Below are 17,458 nucleotides of genomic sequence, written 5' to 3'. Positions count from 1 at the left end.
CCCTTCCTGCTGACCAGGGCTTCATAGTCTCCCATGTCATGTCTTCCAGCCTCAACAGTATTCGCAGAGCATTGGGCAGCAATTATGATGTTGGCATTTTGATTACCAGGTGCAAATCATCATGACACAAGTAACTCTTACTCAAATGGCTTCCAGGGATCCATGTCATTCAAATGGCTTCTCAACTACAGCTTTGATCCTCATGCTCTCCAACGCTGTTGACTGTTCACCAATACACCCGGCTGTTCTTGAAACATCATCAAATTTATCTCAAACACCTATGTATCAATGATTAAAACCATTTGTCTGTTGAGGTGGTCAGCTAAACTGGTTGACCCGCACAACCCCCTCCATTCAGCCTGATTAGAAATGCTTTTAACTCTTCACTACATGCTGGGGTCACGTGTGATGCATCCTAATTTCAAACTCATTAAATGTTGAAACAATTCCTTCCTTACAACAAATGATATTTCAAAAGAAATACAAAATCTTGGCCAAAATCTTCAACTCTGCATTGAGCAGAGTGATGGGCCTAAAGTTCCCTATAATGTCCCCCTTGTTTGGGTCCTTTCTTAGCAAAGCCACCACTCCCTCGACAAACAAAAGCAGGAATTCTCCCGTTTTGTTGCCAGTTGCAGTAGACGTTTGCCAAGACGCCCGCAAACAAGTCTGGCATTGTCTTCTTTTTTTTTTTTTTGATGCCTTGTTTTTTTTTTGTTTGTTTTTTTGCTGAGCTGCTAAGTTACAAGGGACATAAATAGACCAACACAAGCAGTGGTGGGAAACAAACACACACACACATCAATCATCAACATTTAACGTCTGTTTTCTAAGCTGTCATGGGTTGGACAGCTTGACTGGCAAGGCCAGGGGCCACATTAAGTCCTACAGTCTGTTTGGACTGGGTTCCTACAGCTGGAGACGCTTCCTAAGGCCAACCAGTGAACTGGCTGCTTTTATTATTTGGCTCCATCACACACGACAAGCCTTTTCCAGTTTCTCTCTTCCAAATCCACTCACAAGACTTTGGTCAATCTTAGGCCACAGTAGAAGACGCTTGCCCAAGGACTGAACCCGGAACCATGTGATTGGGAAACAAACACATAGCCATGCCAGCCCCTATTGTTATAGTCCCAACATTTCAGCTGTTGCCTCTTGCACCTTTCTTCCATTTCCTCTCACTGCAGTAACCCAAGACATTGAGAACTATTTGTGAAACCCACAAGAACTAGTTCCCTTTTTCATGGACCTTAGTCACGAAGCAGTGGAAAGAAGGGTTAGGGTTTAATCCCTGGGTCGGTCAGTCTATGTCCTGGATGAAGGAGAACAAATGAGGGATTTCGTAATTCATATTAAGAAGGGAATATTACTGGTGTGGATAAAAAGATGAGAATAATGGATCTCCTTTGATGGAGATTTGGCTGCTATTTTTAGTAAGTCAAGTAAATGCATACACCTTGCGTGTGTGTGCATACGCTTGGAGACTGTGTAGAGGAGCGTCAGATATAGAAGTGTTTTAGAAAGATAACACACCACAGACACACAGACTCTCATTAGATTGTGTGTGTGTGTGTGTATACACACATACATAGATATACTATATATATATATATATATATATATATATATACACATACAAACACACATCTGAGTGTATATATATATATGTTCATATGTGTTTGTCTATTGTATATATACAATTAAAAGGGCAAAGAATTATCAATTTATTAATAAATTAACAATTAATAATTTTTACCAAGCCCTTCGGTATGTAAACACCATTATCGGTGAAGAACTTATTTAAAAGTTCTTATACATTTATAAACATAATTAAGGGATCAGCAAACATTTGCTTCACCACAGACCGAAGTTCAGAAATAGCAGCTAAAATGCTGTTGGCGTTTTAGCACTTTAGCTGCTATTTCTGAACTTCGGTCTGTGGTGAAGCAACTGTTGCTGATCCCTTAATTATGTTTTATATATATATAAAGGTATTTAGCTTCTGTCACGGAGCAAGCCGATGTTCGATCAGGTGTAGAATTAGTTGAATGCGGTGTAGAACATTATTAAGTTGACAAAACTTTTAGGATGCATTATGAATTATTTATTAAAATGGCAACATTTGGTGCATCACATTCGGGAAACAATAATCAATGAACAAATGTTTACAAGAAACAAATGCAGTCGTGGTGTTTGTGATGTATAAATTGTTGTTTGTGTATGTCTCTGTGTTTTCGTGTGTTTGGCAAGGCAAAGCGTGTGTGCAAAAGTTGTTGTAGCGATGTCTGTTCAAATGTATAAAAGTGTTCGTTCATGTAAATGTTCACAGAAGTCAATATTGAAGTGTGGAAATCACTTTCGGGGGGGGGGGGGGTCCTTCTCTTTTTTTTTTAAATATAAAAGACTTGTGCATATTTCGCCGGCCAACGAACTCTTCTGCCGCCTTTTGTGTGAGGGTGTTGTGGAGACTTTGATGTCCTGGTGGGAAGTTCTGATGCAGTTATTTCGCTTCGATGCGTAGTCGATGGTGATGATGATGATGATGGTGCCGATGGCTTTCTTGAGCCGATCGATACTAACACTATTCTGTCTACCATTTAAATCGAGAACGAAGTATTTGTCCCGTTTTTGCAGTACTTTGTAAGGGCCGGAATACGGTGGTCGGATTTGTGCTGGCATTCTGTCGTTTCTAACGAACACCTGTGTCCCTTGATTGATGTCCCTGGTGACATAGGTATCAGTTTCCTGCGGGCGAGGTGGGTTTGGTGACAGCTGTGACATATGTGCACGTAGGCGATGCACATATGTTGTGGGATCCGGGATATCCTGGGGGGGAATAACTGGATCAATCATTTGTCCAGGCAGGGTTGAGGTGGTGCCGTAAACAAGTTCTGCCGGTGAGTATCCGATCCCACCCTTGGCGGATGTACGGGTACCAAGCAGGATTACCGGAAGGAAGTCTCTCCAATTGTTCACGTCAGGGTCTGCCCGTATGGCTGATTTTAGTTGCCTGTGGAATCTCTGCACCTTGCCCTTTGCCGCTGGATGGTATGCTGTAGTGCGACAGTGTTTGGAACCAATGAGTCGAGTAAGCTCGCTGAAAAGGTGAGTCAAATTGTCTTCCTCTGTCTGTCGTGATGATAGCAGGGATACCAAAACGTGATATCAGCGCTTTCGCCACCGTTTCTGCTGTGGTATCAGAGAGAGGGAAAGCTTTGGGCCATCGTGAAAAGCGGTCGATACAAGTGAGTAGGTGTGTATAGTTGTGAGACGGAGGTAGAGGTCCAGCGATGTCTATGTGGATGTGCTGGAAACGACTGTCTGGTACTATAAAATTACCAACGGGTGACTTGATATGTCTATGTACTTTTGCCTTTTGACATGCAATACAACTTTTAACCCAGTCGCGGATGTCTTTATTGATGTTCGTCCACAAAAAGCGATTTGCTATCATCCTCTGTGTGGGACGAACACCAGGATGTGGCAAACCGTGCAAGGCAGGGAAAATATTCCGTCTGTATTGTTCGGGGACGTATGGGCGCTCGAGTCCTGTGGAAACACCACACCATATTTGACCGGTTGAAGAAGATAGTGGGCAGAGTTGGAATTTGAGGGACGATGAATTTCGTAACTTATTAAGTCCTTCGTCGGGATGAACTAGCATCGTAGCATCTTGCTTCTTCTTTTCCGTCGGTCTGTTGCGCAGGATGTCGGTAAGTGGTGGAAGAAAGCGACGGTAGAAATTTACGAGTCCCAAAAACTCACTGAGTTTCCGAAGAGACGTTGGGATAGGAAAATTCACTGTGGCTTCCACTTTGTCGGGCAGAGGACGAATTCCATCTTTGTCAACGATGTGCCCGAGGAAAGGCAGAGATGAGACACCGAAAATGCATTTTCTTGTGTTCATGGCTATGCCATCCTCAGTTAGTCGCTGGAAAAGTTGTTGGAGAAGACCCATCAAGCCAAGTGAAGTGAACATCATGGCAGATACTGGTTTCACGCAACTGGCACGTGTGCTGATGGCACTTGTAGCGATTGGTGTTGGGAAGAGCATCCAGCCAACAGGAGTCTGGTGCAGCCCCTCAGCTTGCCAGCTCTGGTCAAACTGTCCAACCTTTGCCAGCATGGACAATGGATGTTAAAGGATGATATGCAAATCACACACTGGATTTAGTATTAAATCTAAAACTTACTCCCAGCTTTTGTCCTGTGATGCATAAGTTGCAGCATCCCTGTTTTTCTTTCACTTAAATTCATGTAAAAAATAGTGTAACTTATTTATACACAAGTAAATACATTATGTATATATATATGGTGGTTGTCTACTCCTTAAACAGAGTTTGACCACCTCCTGCACCTACACCTTAGCCCTTTCATGGCGTCTGATGTGGCTTTTTAAACCAGACAATGTTCTGAAAAAAACACCCGCACAGATTGCACCTCTGATTTGCACTACCAATACCTGCAAGTAAGTTCTGCTCATTGTGGATCCTAACATGTCTTTTAAGACCCCCATTGGATTTGCAAACCCTCTGGCACACACCACATTCAAACGTGTGCACAGACATATCATCAGAATAGCTGGTTGAAGTTTGTTTTCCATGGGTTCGCAGATGTGATTTGAGGCCAGCCAAAGACAGACATGGTCTGTCACAGACTGTGCACACAAAAAGGTCCTTGTCATTCACCTTCTCGATCTTTACATTTTTCCTTAAATATCTCTTGAGACCTGCTTGCATCATCTTGGCCTCTTCAAATGCTTTCACTCCACTCCACACTCTTGTTCGCCATCCAACTCGATCTGAAGCGAGGGCTTCTATATCTTTTGGAGCCATTCCAATTGACTTCATAGCAGTCCTTATGCCATCCTTAAACCTTTTTTTATATGTCAGGTCGCTCTTCAGTGCTACTGGTAACATGTAATCCAGTACAACCTGTCGCATGGTCGGGTCGTCGGCGACTAAACTGGCAACCCCACCAGGCTTGCTTGGTGAGGAGGGTGTTGTTGGACACCCTGCAGGACGAAAAATAAGACCTGTCAAAGGGTGGATGAACTCCTGAACAGTCAACGACCATCCAACAAAATGTCTGTAAATATGTATATATATATGTATATATATATATATATATATATATATATATATGATGAGATTGGAGCCTGGTGTAGCCATCTGGTTTCACCAGTCCTCAGTCAAATCGTCCAACCCATGCTAGCATGGAAAGCGGACGTTAAACGATGATGATGATATATGTATATACACACACACATCCATCCATATGCACAATTATTGTTGTTGATGGCATATATGTATAAAGTGTGTGTGTGTATATATATATATATATATGTTAGAGGTAATACTTGATAATTGTAAGCACCTGTGTATTAACTTCTATGTGATATAGTTCTTGGGAAAGAATACATTTGCGGCTGAAGATAGCTTTATATTGTCAATTATACACTGATGTAACAACTATAAAGCTTGAAACATGTGTACCGCAGAATCCTTTGTGTTTTGTTTTTATTTTTACATTTACAATTTGTATATATATATATATCCACACACATATATACATATGTATATATTCATACATGTATATATGTGCGTGTATATATACATACAAATGCATGCAGATATGCACATATATAGAAACACGTACGTATGTATACACAGCATCCTCATTGTTGATGGTGATGATATGTATGTATGTGTAAACGTGTGTGTGTGTGCTATATTATATATTTTTGATTTATTTGTAAAAAGATGGTCTGACTTTTCTGCTTTGTATTTTTCTACCCCTCCCACCCCCCTCCTTACCATATTCTTCACCCACTTCTTCTGTCTGTCTGCCTTCGTTGAGTACTTTCCTCCTCCACCACGTCACCTCACCACCTGCCTGCATCACCATTTCACCCAGTTCTACTCGCGCTTATCAAATAAGGAACTCTACTGTCTGCAACAACAACAACGTCACCAACACCTCCAGCACCACCACAACCACTGGCACCACCACCACAATAGCCACTGGCTGGTATGATTCATCCAGGATAAACAGCCATCACTATAATAATAATAATAATTTTGGTTCCAAATTTTGGCACAAGGCCAGCAGTTAGGGGCAAGAGATTAAGTCGATTACATCACCCCACCCTACCCCACCCCCGTACTCAGCTGGTACTTCTTTCATTGACCCCTAAAGGGCCGCTTAGGTTTTTTTCCTGGTGTGTTAACAGTTCTGCAAGCTCACTGCCTTATTGGTTTCTACTATAAGCACAAGGCCTGAAATTTTTGGAGGAGGGAACCAGTCAATTACTTGTCAACTCCAGTACACAACTGGTACTTAATTTATCGACCCCCCCCCCCCCCCCCCAAAGGATGAAAGGCAAAGTCAACCCCAGCAGAATTTGAACTCAGAATGTAGCGACAGGTGAAATACTGTTTCAGCATTTCACCTGGCCTGCTAACGACCCTACCAGCTTAATAATAGTAATATTAATAATGGTTTCAAATTTTGCCGCAAGGGCAGCAATTTGTGGGGGGGGGGGGGTGAGTTGATTACATTGACCCCCCAGTGTTCAACTGGTACTTATTTTATTGACCCCGAAAGGATGAAAGGTAAAGTTGACCTTAGCGGAATAATAATAATTGTATCAACCTTTCTGTGTCTCTTTATAAAGAATTCTGCTACTGAAGTGAGTTGTCCCTTTGATCCCACTGAGGTAATTGAACCCATTATAACAACATAGCAAGGGAATAAGGGGACAAGGGAAAAATATATAAGCAGAGGAAGTTTTCTTAATTAGATTTCTGTAAGGTGCCAGCTTCCACATTTGTATTTGGAAGAAGGGTCTACAGAGATTTCTGAGGACCTTAAATTCAGAAAATAGTTTTGGTATTCCCCCAGCAGTAGCCCTCCCTACAAGTGGGATGGAACTCACAGCAGCCAGTTAACTGCTGCCTGTCTACAACCAATGGTTGGAGTTTAGTGAATAAGGAATTTCTTTATCTCTGTTTAAATTAGATATGATTCACCTTTGTAAATAGACAAAGAGCAGGTTTCTACTTTCCCACCTTCCAGCAAACACACGCACACACACTCACTCACTGACACACACACTCACTGACACACACACACTCACATGTACACACATACATGTACATACACTGTATGTATGTGTACATATATATAATTATTATTTGTGTGTGTGTGTATATATATATATATATATATATATATATATATATATATATACATGCATATAGATACATATATACGAACACAAAGCAATCACAACTTCTTTATACATAAATAACATATATATGAATATATACATATACATACCCATATATATATATACAAGCATGCATGTATGTACATATCTACTCACACCTACAAAGCAACCACAGTTTCCTTCTACACTTGGATTTTTATTGAAGGACATCCTGCTCTGTAAACGTGTGTGTGTGTGTGTTGATGTGAGGTAGAGAAGTCCTTGTTCCTTCTCCTATCTGATCCCTCTTCTCATTATTTTGGCCAAATGAAATTTTATACACAGTATTACACACACACACACACACACACACACACACAGAAATACATGTATATATTTATTTTTATTTGAATTGTCTTGGATATTCACTCAGTGAACTGTTTGTAGTCCAAAGAAGAAAATGCAAGATTTATCCATCAGATAAAACACATTGGGATTACTTACCCCTGTCTTTGTCCTTACATGTTTTTAATTGATATTAGCCCTTGTGGCCAATAAAACACATTGGGATTATTTACCCCAAATAATTTCATGATAAAATCCTTGTGAGTGGATTCTGTAGACAGAAACTGAAAGAAGTCTATTGCGTGTGTGTGTATATATATATATTTGTGTGTGTATATATATGTTTGTGTGTGCATGTCTGTGTTTATCCCCTAGCCATTACTTGACAACCGATGCTGGTTTGTTTATGTCCTTGTAACAGTAGTTCCACCAATAGAATAAGTACTAGGCTTAAAGTTCTGGTGTTGATTTCTTCAACAACAAAAAAAAACCCTTTATGGTGGTGCTCCGGCATGGGCACAGTCAAATAACTGAAACAAGTAAAAGAATACACACACACATATACACGTGTGTGTATGTACACATGTATATAGCATTATAGATTTATCTTGTGTTTCTTTCAGTCATTCAGCAGTAGCGCCATGCTGGAGCACTCTGCCCTGACAGGTTTGAATGGTTGATCCCAGAACATTTGATGTTTTCCTCTTTAAGGTCTGGGATTTGAGAAAGAGAGATTTCACTGCTATTTTTAGCTCATCAACTGCCTTGTTTGATATTTTGCTATTTATTCAATGCACCGTCACTTCATTTCCTGTTTCTCCGCTCACCTCAGTCCATCTTAGAGTCAAGGGCAGGAGATACAAAAAGGACGTCTCTTTGTGGTTGCTTGAGATGCTAGAAATGATAGTCAAATCACCCTTAGTCCACACCCCTCGGTTTTAAGATAACGAAGGACTCCTTGGGTAATGGACTCCTTGATACCTTTTACTTTTTTCTGTTGGTAGACTGCGGCCATGCTGGAGCATTGCCTTCAAGAATTTCTTAGTCAAATGGATCAACCCCCAGGGCTTTTTTTTTTGAGGTGTGATACTTGTTTTATCAGTGTCTTTTTGCCAAACAGCTAACTTATAGGGATGTAAACAAACCGGCACTGGTTGTCAAGTGGTGATGGGACACATGCACACATGACAGGCTTCTTTCCGTTTTCGTCTACCAAATCCACTTGCAAGGCATTATTCAGCCTGGGGCTATAGAAGCCATTTGCCCGAGGTGCCATGCAGTGGGACTGAACCTCATACACACACATTCTAGGTGTGTGGTAAGGTGTTTGCTTCTCAACCACATGGTTCCTGGTTCAGTCCTATTGCATGGCACCTTGGGGCAGGTGTCTTGCCAACCAAAAAACCTCGGGAGTGGATTTAGGAAATGGAAACTGAAAGAAGCCTGCGTGTCTGTGTTTGTTTCCTCACCACCATCGCAACCACTTGACAACTGGTAACTTAGTGGTTCAGTGAAACGGACTGATAAAACAAATATGAAACTTTTGAAACATTTACAGTGGTTGATTTGTTCCCCTGAAACACCTTCGAATGAATGCAACAAGTAAAAGGTAGAGAGGTAGGGGGGGGGGGGTACCACTGCCCTGGCCCAGCACTGACTGTTTTGTTTCCCTCCAAAGTTCTGGCAGTTTACACCTGACTGACTGAACAACAGCTGACCACGCTCCAGTGGCTGAAGCTGATAGGAGTGAGAAGTGGGAGGAAAGGGATTGGGTTGTAGTGGGAGTGGGAGAGTGAGAGACACAGAGACAAAACCCCATAGACAGAGGGTTTGGGAGAGAGGGGGGAACAGGTAGAGGCAGGAAATGAGAGAGGGGAGGGGAACAGGTGCTAAAGACAGAAACCTGGGAGACAAAGATATAAATGGAAGGGGGAGGACAGGTGTAAGACAGAGGTGGGGGGGAGACATAATGAAAGAGAAAGGGGGGAGGACAAGAAATAGAAAGAGGGAAGCAAGCGAGAGAGAGAGAGAGATATTGATAGAGAGGGGGAGACAGCAAGAGAGAGAGAGGGGGGAAGGGGAGGTTGTGGAAGAAGAAAGATCAATAAAAAAATCTATTGACCTAAATTTGAGTGGATTTGAGTGATGGAGGTGTGTGTTGGTGGGGTCTGTCTCCTCAGGTTCACTTCATACAGTTAGTCCAGCCAATCCAGCCGTGGCCATCACAACTGCTGTTTGACGAAAAAAGCCAATCCAATGCGATTCGTGCGACGAGTGGTTTCCGAGTTCAAATTCTTCTGTCATCAAATTTGTTTTTCATCCCTTCTCGCTTAGATGCAATAGAGTACCAGTGAAGTACAGGCCTCACTACGCTTGTCCTTTCCCCTCTCCCTTCCAAAATTTGAAGTTGTTGCAGCCGTTTCCTGTTCCTATTGTTTCTTGTCGTTGTCACGGAAGTGCTGCAAACCGGGCCTGCCCCGAGGTGCGCTCGGGACGGCCAAACCGTTCTGCACGCCCTCGTCCAGTGCCCGAGCTTTGCTGACCTGTGGGTCTATGTCGAACAGCAACTGTCGCGTGTAGGACGGATCCGGCTCTCCGCTGAATCCATCGTGAGGATTGACCCGCCGACCTCCTTTAACCGGGAGGGCAAGGCAATTTTCCTATGCCTGGTGGCTGTAGCGAAAGAGGTGATATGGTGGACCCGTTTGAAAGGGCTAAAGACAGACACTTTCCTCTTTGGCCAAGGCCTCGTCAACTTTTTCAAGTTCCACTTGAAAAGGAAGATGAGAGTAGAGAGCGAAGTGCTGTCTCGTAGCAAATTCGTTGAAAGATGGGTGACTGTTGGAAGAATGGCCAGTTTAAACGGACCAATTCTGAGAATACACCTGTAGAAAAAAAGGTAATGTAAAAGGAGCAAAGGCTCTATACCCCTTTCTTATTTTTTCTGACCAGGCTCCCGTGGTTTTATAGGTTTTTCCACGTGTAACCTTTCCTTTTTCGAAGCGCCTCCCCCTTTGGGAGTTCTACTTATTTATTATATCTTCCTCCGTTTTCTTCCTCTGTTTAGACGAACTTTCCTACCTTTTCGGACAAAACCTTTTCTAACCTTCTTCCTGTCATGTTTTTAATTGATATTAGCCCTTGTGGCCAATAAAACGAATTAATTATTATTTTTATCATCGTCATCTTCGTCTGTTTCTTTTTTGCAGTCAATTGCTATCAACAAAGCTATCAATTCAAATGTACATCCAGTCAAGGAAAAACATGTGCGAAGTATCCTTTTGTTGCCGTTGGAGCTTTCTGTTACACACAAACACACACACATACACACACACACACATATATATATGTGTGTGAGTGTATATATATATATACATACACACACACACCCCTACACCCGCCTACACATACATATAAACACGTACATATACATGCATATATATATATATACACACATTGGAGCACTCTGTCGCTTACGACGTCGAGGGTCCCAGCTGATACGATGAACGGAACAGCCTGCTCGTGAAATTAACATGCAAGTGGCTGAGTACTCCACAGACACGTGTACCCTTAACGTAGTTCTCAGGGAGAGTCAGTGTGACATAGAATGGGACAAGGCTGGCCCCTTTTAAATTACAGGTACTACTAATTTTTGCCAGCTGAGTGGACTGGAGCGGCGTGAAATAAAGTGTCTTGCTCAAGGACACAACACGTTGCCGGGAATTGAAACTCACGGCCCTAACCACTAAGCCACTCGCCTTCACTAGATACACATAAGTCGTGTGTGTGTATATATATATATATATATATATATATATATACCTACTGTAAGTTGCACTTTTTAGTGTTAAATCTTATGTAAAATTTTTTCCCCTTCATAATTTCAACTCTGCCCCATGATGGGATTTTTTTTTCCTGATAAAATCAACAATAAAATTGTGTAACTTGCACAGGAGTAAATAGTGTGTGATGACGGCCTGACTGGCTGAAACTTCGAAGTCACTATCAATACTGTTCTTGTTAAAGACTAATAAATTTGTTCTCTACCAGATGTATTGAGTAATGTTTTAGTTTCATGTAAAATTGTTCAAGCGTGCCATGTGCTATGTTTGGATAATTATGAAGACCTTTTCACATGAAGCCATTGGTTGCCCTGTTAACCCACCAATACAGAACACACACACACACACACACGTATATGTATTAGTGAAGAATGGAGTTACTGTTATTACATTTATTCCCATGATTTCCTCCTTTCTCATGTGGTCGTGGATTACAAACTGAACGTCATGTATAGACATGGATGAGAACATGATCTAGTTATGTCTACTATGTAACATATATATATATATATATATATATATCTATCTCACACATATATCTATACTTAATGTATATATATATATATATATATATATCTCACACATATATCTATACTTAATGTATATATATATATATATATATATATATATATCTCACATATATATTACAGTCCTGTAATCATAGCCCAATTAAAAAACAAAATCTCATACACATGTTTCTAAAACCTTTGCCGTTGTTTTCCTTAGTTCTGTTTCCCCCTCTAAGGTGCCATACTCGGAACGTTTCATGAAAGCGGTGCCGGTGTCTTTTGGGCGACCACATCTAAACTTCCACTTCAAGGAAATGCCATTATTTGCTGGAAGTTTCTCCATGTCCTGCACAAGCTGCTCCGGGAAGGACATGCTAATGTAAGTTGCACTTTATCTCTCTCTCTCTCTGCGTCTGTGTGATGCTGTTTGCTTTGTTTTTAAATGTCCGGTTGAGCCCCGATCAGGTACATCTGTGATGACTGCTTTCCCAGTCAACGTCCCCATGTCTTTTGGGGTCTGCTTCAGAAGCTCCCTTTCAACCATCAGGTTCTAGGTTCTCTCCCACTCTGTGGCACCCTATTCTCTCCTATTCCAACTGACTGTCCGTCTGTCAGCACCTTGGGAGCGATTCGTTTGATCTGACGACCAAGCTTGTTACCTGTATTAATTATATATGCTGATACACACACACACATGTTTACATGAGAAGTCACATCTCCCACAATGCACCACTACAATGTCATAGTTATGACTGCTTACAATATAAGATGTTAAGCTGGGTTTATCCATTAATCTCTTTATCTACAGTGTGTGTGTGTGTAGCATTGTAGGGGAGGGGTGTGATTTGTGGTTGGACGGGGGGGGGGGAGGGTTGCAAGCTGGGCTTGTTTATTGTTTAGCTCCAGATCAGCGTTAGTCTTGCAAGATTTAGCTGAGTTGTTCCTGCCATGTCCATTCGGTCTTCAGCCCCAGACACCGTTCACCTAGAACTACATTAGTCAATGAGTCCTGTCATTTTTGATTTGAGCCATGACCACCAGTCACCAGTTTGGCCAAAAAGACCAATAGAATAAGTCCCAGACTTAATACTGGGTCGTCCCACAAATAAGGCAATCTTTTTATACTTCTTTTATTTTCAAAATCAAGATAAACGAAGTTCTTTTTAAATCTAAAATATTCTCTCCTTCATTTTCTGCAATGCTCTTCCATCTATCTGGTAGACTTGCAAGGCCCCTCTTCCAAAATTCACTTGTCCTTCATGCAAAATACTCCCCCAGTACTGTTCTGACCTTGTCTACAGAATTCATATTCTTTCTGTTCAAATGATTTTGAAGAATGCAGAAGAAATGATAATCAGATAGGGGAATGTCCAGTGAATATATCGGTTGAGGCATTGTTTCCCATTCAGACTGCTCCAGCCTTTGGAATGCCATCCTTGCTGTATGTGGTCAAGCATTATTCTGATGGAAGAACACCTTTTGTCTTGAAACTAAAGATAATCGGTTTTCTGATGGCACGCAAGCGTTGATCAATGGTTGAATGACCAAATCCAAGCTTCTCTGTTAGTTCCGCAACAGTTAGGATGGGGTTTTGTTCCACCAGAGTTTGCAGGGTGTTCTCATTGTTCTACAGATCTTCGAGGACGAAACTCATCTTCAGGGCTGTAGTTTCTGGAACCACCGTTGACACTGGCTTAACACTTATTGTCCGATCCCCATTTACTGCATTAATATTCGTCGCACTTTCTGTTGCGTTGTTGTCTTTATTGAACTCACAAAACAAAATATGCTGAATATGCTCCTTTGTCACTTCCATTACAGCTTTGAAAAAATAACTTAAAATCGAACTGCACTCTTGAAAACCTACACTAAGAATAAGCACAAACTAAAATTACTATCTGCTTTTGTAGCAAGTTGATGCAGGTAGTTTATCCTGTCCCCCTCTGACTTTTAGTTCATGGAATTGAAAAAACTGCATTATTTATGGGATGACCCAATAAAAAGAAGCTCTGGGGTCGATATGCTCAAATAAAATTCTTCAAGGCAGTGCCCCAGCATGACCGTAGTCTGATCACTGAAACAAACCTAAAGATAAGAGATAGTCCAGTGATTTAAGCCAGAATGAGACAAACCCAAAAGACAATTCCAATCAAAGTTAATATTTTTCTCTCTCTTTTTTAGGTTATTTTGGATTCCCAGAAATACATTTCTTTGTTGAAGGACATTGGAAAATTATGGGTAAGTTCCATGGATGTGTGTGTGTGGGGGGGATCTCCATTCTACATTGGTGTCTTTGTTTTCATGATGCATGTTTATATATATATTATATATATATAGTGTGTCTTGTATACACACACACTATATATATAACGATTGTAGCGTGGAAGGCGTTTATAAGCCATTTAAAATAACACAAAGGCCGTCAGATTCACTTCAACATTTAAATTTAATTTGTCCAAATATTTTCGTCGCTTTCAGACCGCGATGACCTGTTCACTGACAAACATACATACATACATAGATACACACATACATACGAACGTATATATCATGAACTAAGTGTTACTTTCTCAGATACAGCACAATTTTGTCAGTGAACAGGTCATCGCGGTCTGAAAGCGACGAAAATATTTGGACAAATTAAATTTAAATGTTGAAGTGAATCTGACGGCTTTTGTGTTATTTTAAATGGCTTATAAACACCTTCCACGCTGCAATTGTTTTCATTCCAGCACACGATCTCAGATCAGGTCACTTGCTATGCAAGTACATCTCCGCAAATATATGTATATATATATATATATATATATATATATATATATATACATATAATGTTTATTTCTGTTTGTATGTATGTGTGTGTGTGTGTCTACGGTGTTAGTTCACTGGTACACACTGGTTCCTGCTGATAAAACTGTAATGATGGTGGTTGGGCAGGAGTTGGGGTATGGGGTTGTGATTAGATCCAGCTGGAAAGGACACACAGACAATCTTGTTGGCACCAACAGCGGGGCTGCTAACTGATCAATTGGCAAGCTAGAAATAGCTGCCAAATAACTCTCTAATACACAGACACAATAAAAATAATGAAATGATTATTATCTGTACATATATGCATGTGGGTATATATATGTGTGTGTGTGTGTGTATATATATTTTGTTCTCATCTAAATAAACTATTGCTTCACCATTTTCTCACACAGTCTCCAATGGAGGGATATAATAAATATCCTGGAAACCTTTTATTTATAAATGTTCTAAAATCTTGACAGCCTTGGTTTTTTTTTTTTATCTCATTGTGAAAAAAAATGTCTTCTATATTGCAAACAAAAGTAAATTTTGAACACAGTAAAGCCGTAAGAACAGCTTAGAAAGTTTGGGGATTTACCTTTGCAGTGTACTTAAGATTAGACTAGCTACTGTCATCTTAGCCCAAGCTCCTCAACTGGGGTTACCGGATGGGCTGAAAGACCAATTCCATGACACCCTCTTGCAAACTACCTCGTCGACAAGTGACAGGGACCTTCTCTTTGTGGCTGGTGACTTCAATGGTCATGTCGTAATCATAACCATTTGCTTAATCATGATCACTCAATTATGATCACTCACTTGTGTGTGTGTGTGTGTGATTTATGATGAACTTTTGACAAAGCAATACACACTTTCTCCTACCAAATTCTATCAATTATGATTTCTGATGAACTTACAAACAATTACGATCTTATTTTGCTGCCTGTTTTGAACCCCTTTATGTAAACTATTGAAGCACAAAGCCTCTACTTTTCATTTAACTTTTCATCGTCAAACACTTTATCACTGGATTTCAATCCATCTTCTTTGTTAATTAATCTTTAATACCACAAAGGCTACACAAATCTTTTTTTTAAAAATTGAAACTGGTCAAGTCAGGCATCTTTAAAAGACCTCTGCACTTTCAAATCCTCTTCCCTACACACACACACACATATATATATATATATATATATATATATATATATATATACACACACACATAACCCATATCCTTATATCCAGCCACTCATACATATTCTCTGCAGAGAACCATACGTGTCGACATTGTCCCCACTTGAACAGCAGTGACATTCAACTTGTCCCCTGTAACCCAGTGATTTTTGTGTCAGTTCCAGTGAATGAAAGACATGGGGTTAAGGTTTAGCGACAGCAAGGGCACCCAGTCTGACTGCTGCCCGCTCTTTTATTTCTCGTTCAACTCATGCCAGCATGGTAAAGCAGACATTCAAATGATGATGTATTTGATTCTATGTTTTGTTCCTTGACTCTCCTCCAGGGTCACCTAAAGGATGGATACGGACGGCTGATAGCTGCGTATACGAAGCTTCTAATTCAGAAACTCTCTTTCCACAAAAAGGTATCTAACCCTTACCTCCTCTCCTTTTTATTTATCTGTATCCCTATTATGTCAACACTTAACCTCTCTGTTTATCTATTGTCTGTCTGTCTGTCTGTCTCTCTCATTGCTCATAGAATTATTTGTTGTTCCTTTTCTTATAAAAGCTCTGATCAAAAAGTATCCGGACTGGTGCCATACAAAGAAAACTACCAAACATCTCAATTTGGCATTTAATCTCCTTCGAAGCCAAACGCTTTATCCAGGATCATTTCCATTGACAGAAACACTCCAGCAACTCTGCTCTTGGCACAGCGAGCAGCTGCCTTATTGCATTCTCTTGAAATCTTGTTGGGGTCTTCCACTTTGAAGAGCAAGCCTTGGTTTAAGGATTGTAGCCTTAAACCCATCACTTGTCACCCGTCATGACCGTTTTTCAGAATGTTTGCATCTTCCTCAACACAAAGAGATCGCACACAACTGAAACCCAATCTTCCTTTTGAAGCGACCACACGCTACACACTTTACTTCCAAGCATTGCTATAAACCATGGAAGGGAGTGAGAATGTTATAATTCGATGAGCATGCAGTCAACCTGTGCCAAGTGACTTCACTCTACATACTTTAGCTCTGTTACCATAGAAACAGTCCCAATATTTTTCGATCAGATCTTCGAAACATTAGCGCCAATTTCACTCCGTCTCTTGTATTCTTCAGAATCCTAGAATTCCTGGAAGCTTGACCATGACAGACGAACAATTCAATAAGATTTTTGGAGCTGATGTAAATAACTAGTAAGTGTAAACGACTAATTAGTAACTTGTTGACTTAGCCCTTGTTAACGAGGGTGAGTCAACCCTTGTGTTTACATGGCTGAGTCAAAAAGTAGTGCGATAGAAATTACATTACTTTCTAAATCACCTCGTGTGTGTGTGTGTGTGTGTTGGGTCATCCCATAAATAACACGTTTTTTTTAATACTTGTTTTATTTTCAAAATTAAGATAAACAAAGTTCTTTTTTAATCTAAAATATAATCTCCTTCATTTTCTGCAATGCTCTTCCAGCTGTTTGGTAGACTTGCAAGGCCCCTCTTCGAATAGGGTGGCAGGAATCTTAGCTTAACACCATTGTTGTGTCTTCGAGTGACAGGGACCAACCCTGGTAGAGATTCTTGACACTTAG

General features: G+C 40.7%; 1 protein-coding gene across 20 annotated transcripts in view; it reads left to right on the top strand.

Moving 5' to 3' along the window:
• Positions 1 to 17,458, top strand: part of LOC106879202 (huntingtin-interacting protein 1) — a 278,609-nt gene that overhangs the window by 218,366 nt on the left and 42,785 nt on the right. For all 20 annotated transcript variants that reach the window (XM_089346005.1, XM_089346008.1, XM_089345997.1 and 17 more), the window contains 5 exons: positions 10,765 to 10,828; positions 12,143 to 12,285; positions 14,088 to 14,144; positions 16,216 to 16,296; positions 16,993 to 17,069. In XM_089346005.1, the coding sequence (XP_089202131.1) occupies positions 10,765 to 10,828; positions 12,143 to 12,285; positions 14,088 to 14,144; positions 16,216 to 16,296; positions 16,993 to 17,069 (422 nt within the window). The remainder of the gene's footprint in view (positions 1 to 10,764; positions 10,829 to 12,142; positions 12,286 to 14,087; positions 14,145 to 16,215; positions 16,297 to 16,992; positions 17,070 to 17,458) is intronic.

This window comes from Octopus bimaculoides, chromosome 30 (genome assembly GCF_046866305.1).
Source record: "Octopus bimaculoides isolate indiv1 chromosome 30, ASM4686630v1, whole genome shotgun sequence".
Taxonomy (NCBI): Eukaryota; Metazoa; Mollusca; class Cephalopoda; order Octopoda; family Octopodidae; genus Octopus; species Octopus bimaculoides.
Note: the sequence above shows the minus strand (reverse complement) of the source record. Positions and strands in the feature narration are given on the sequence as shown.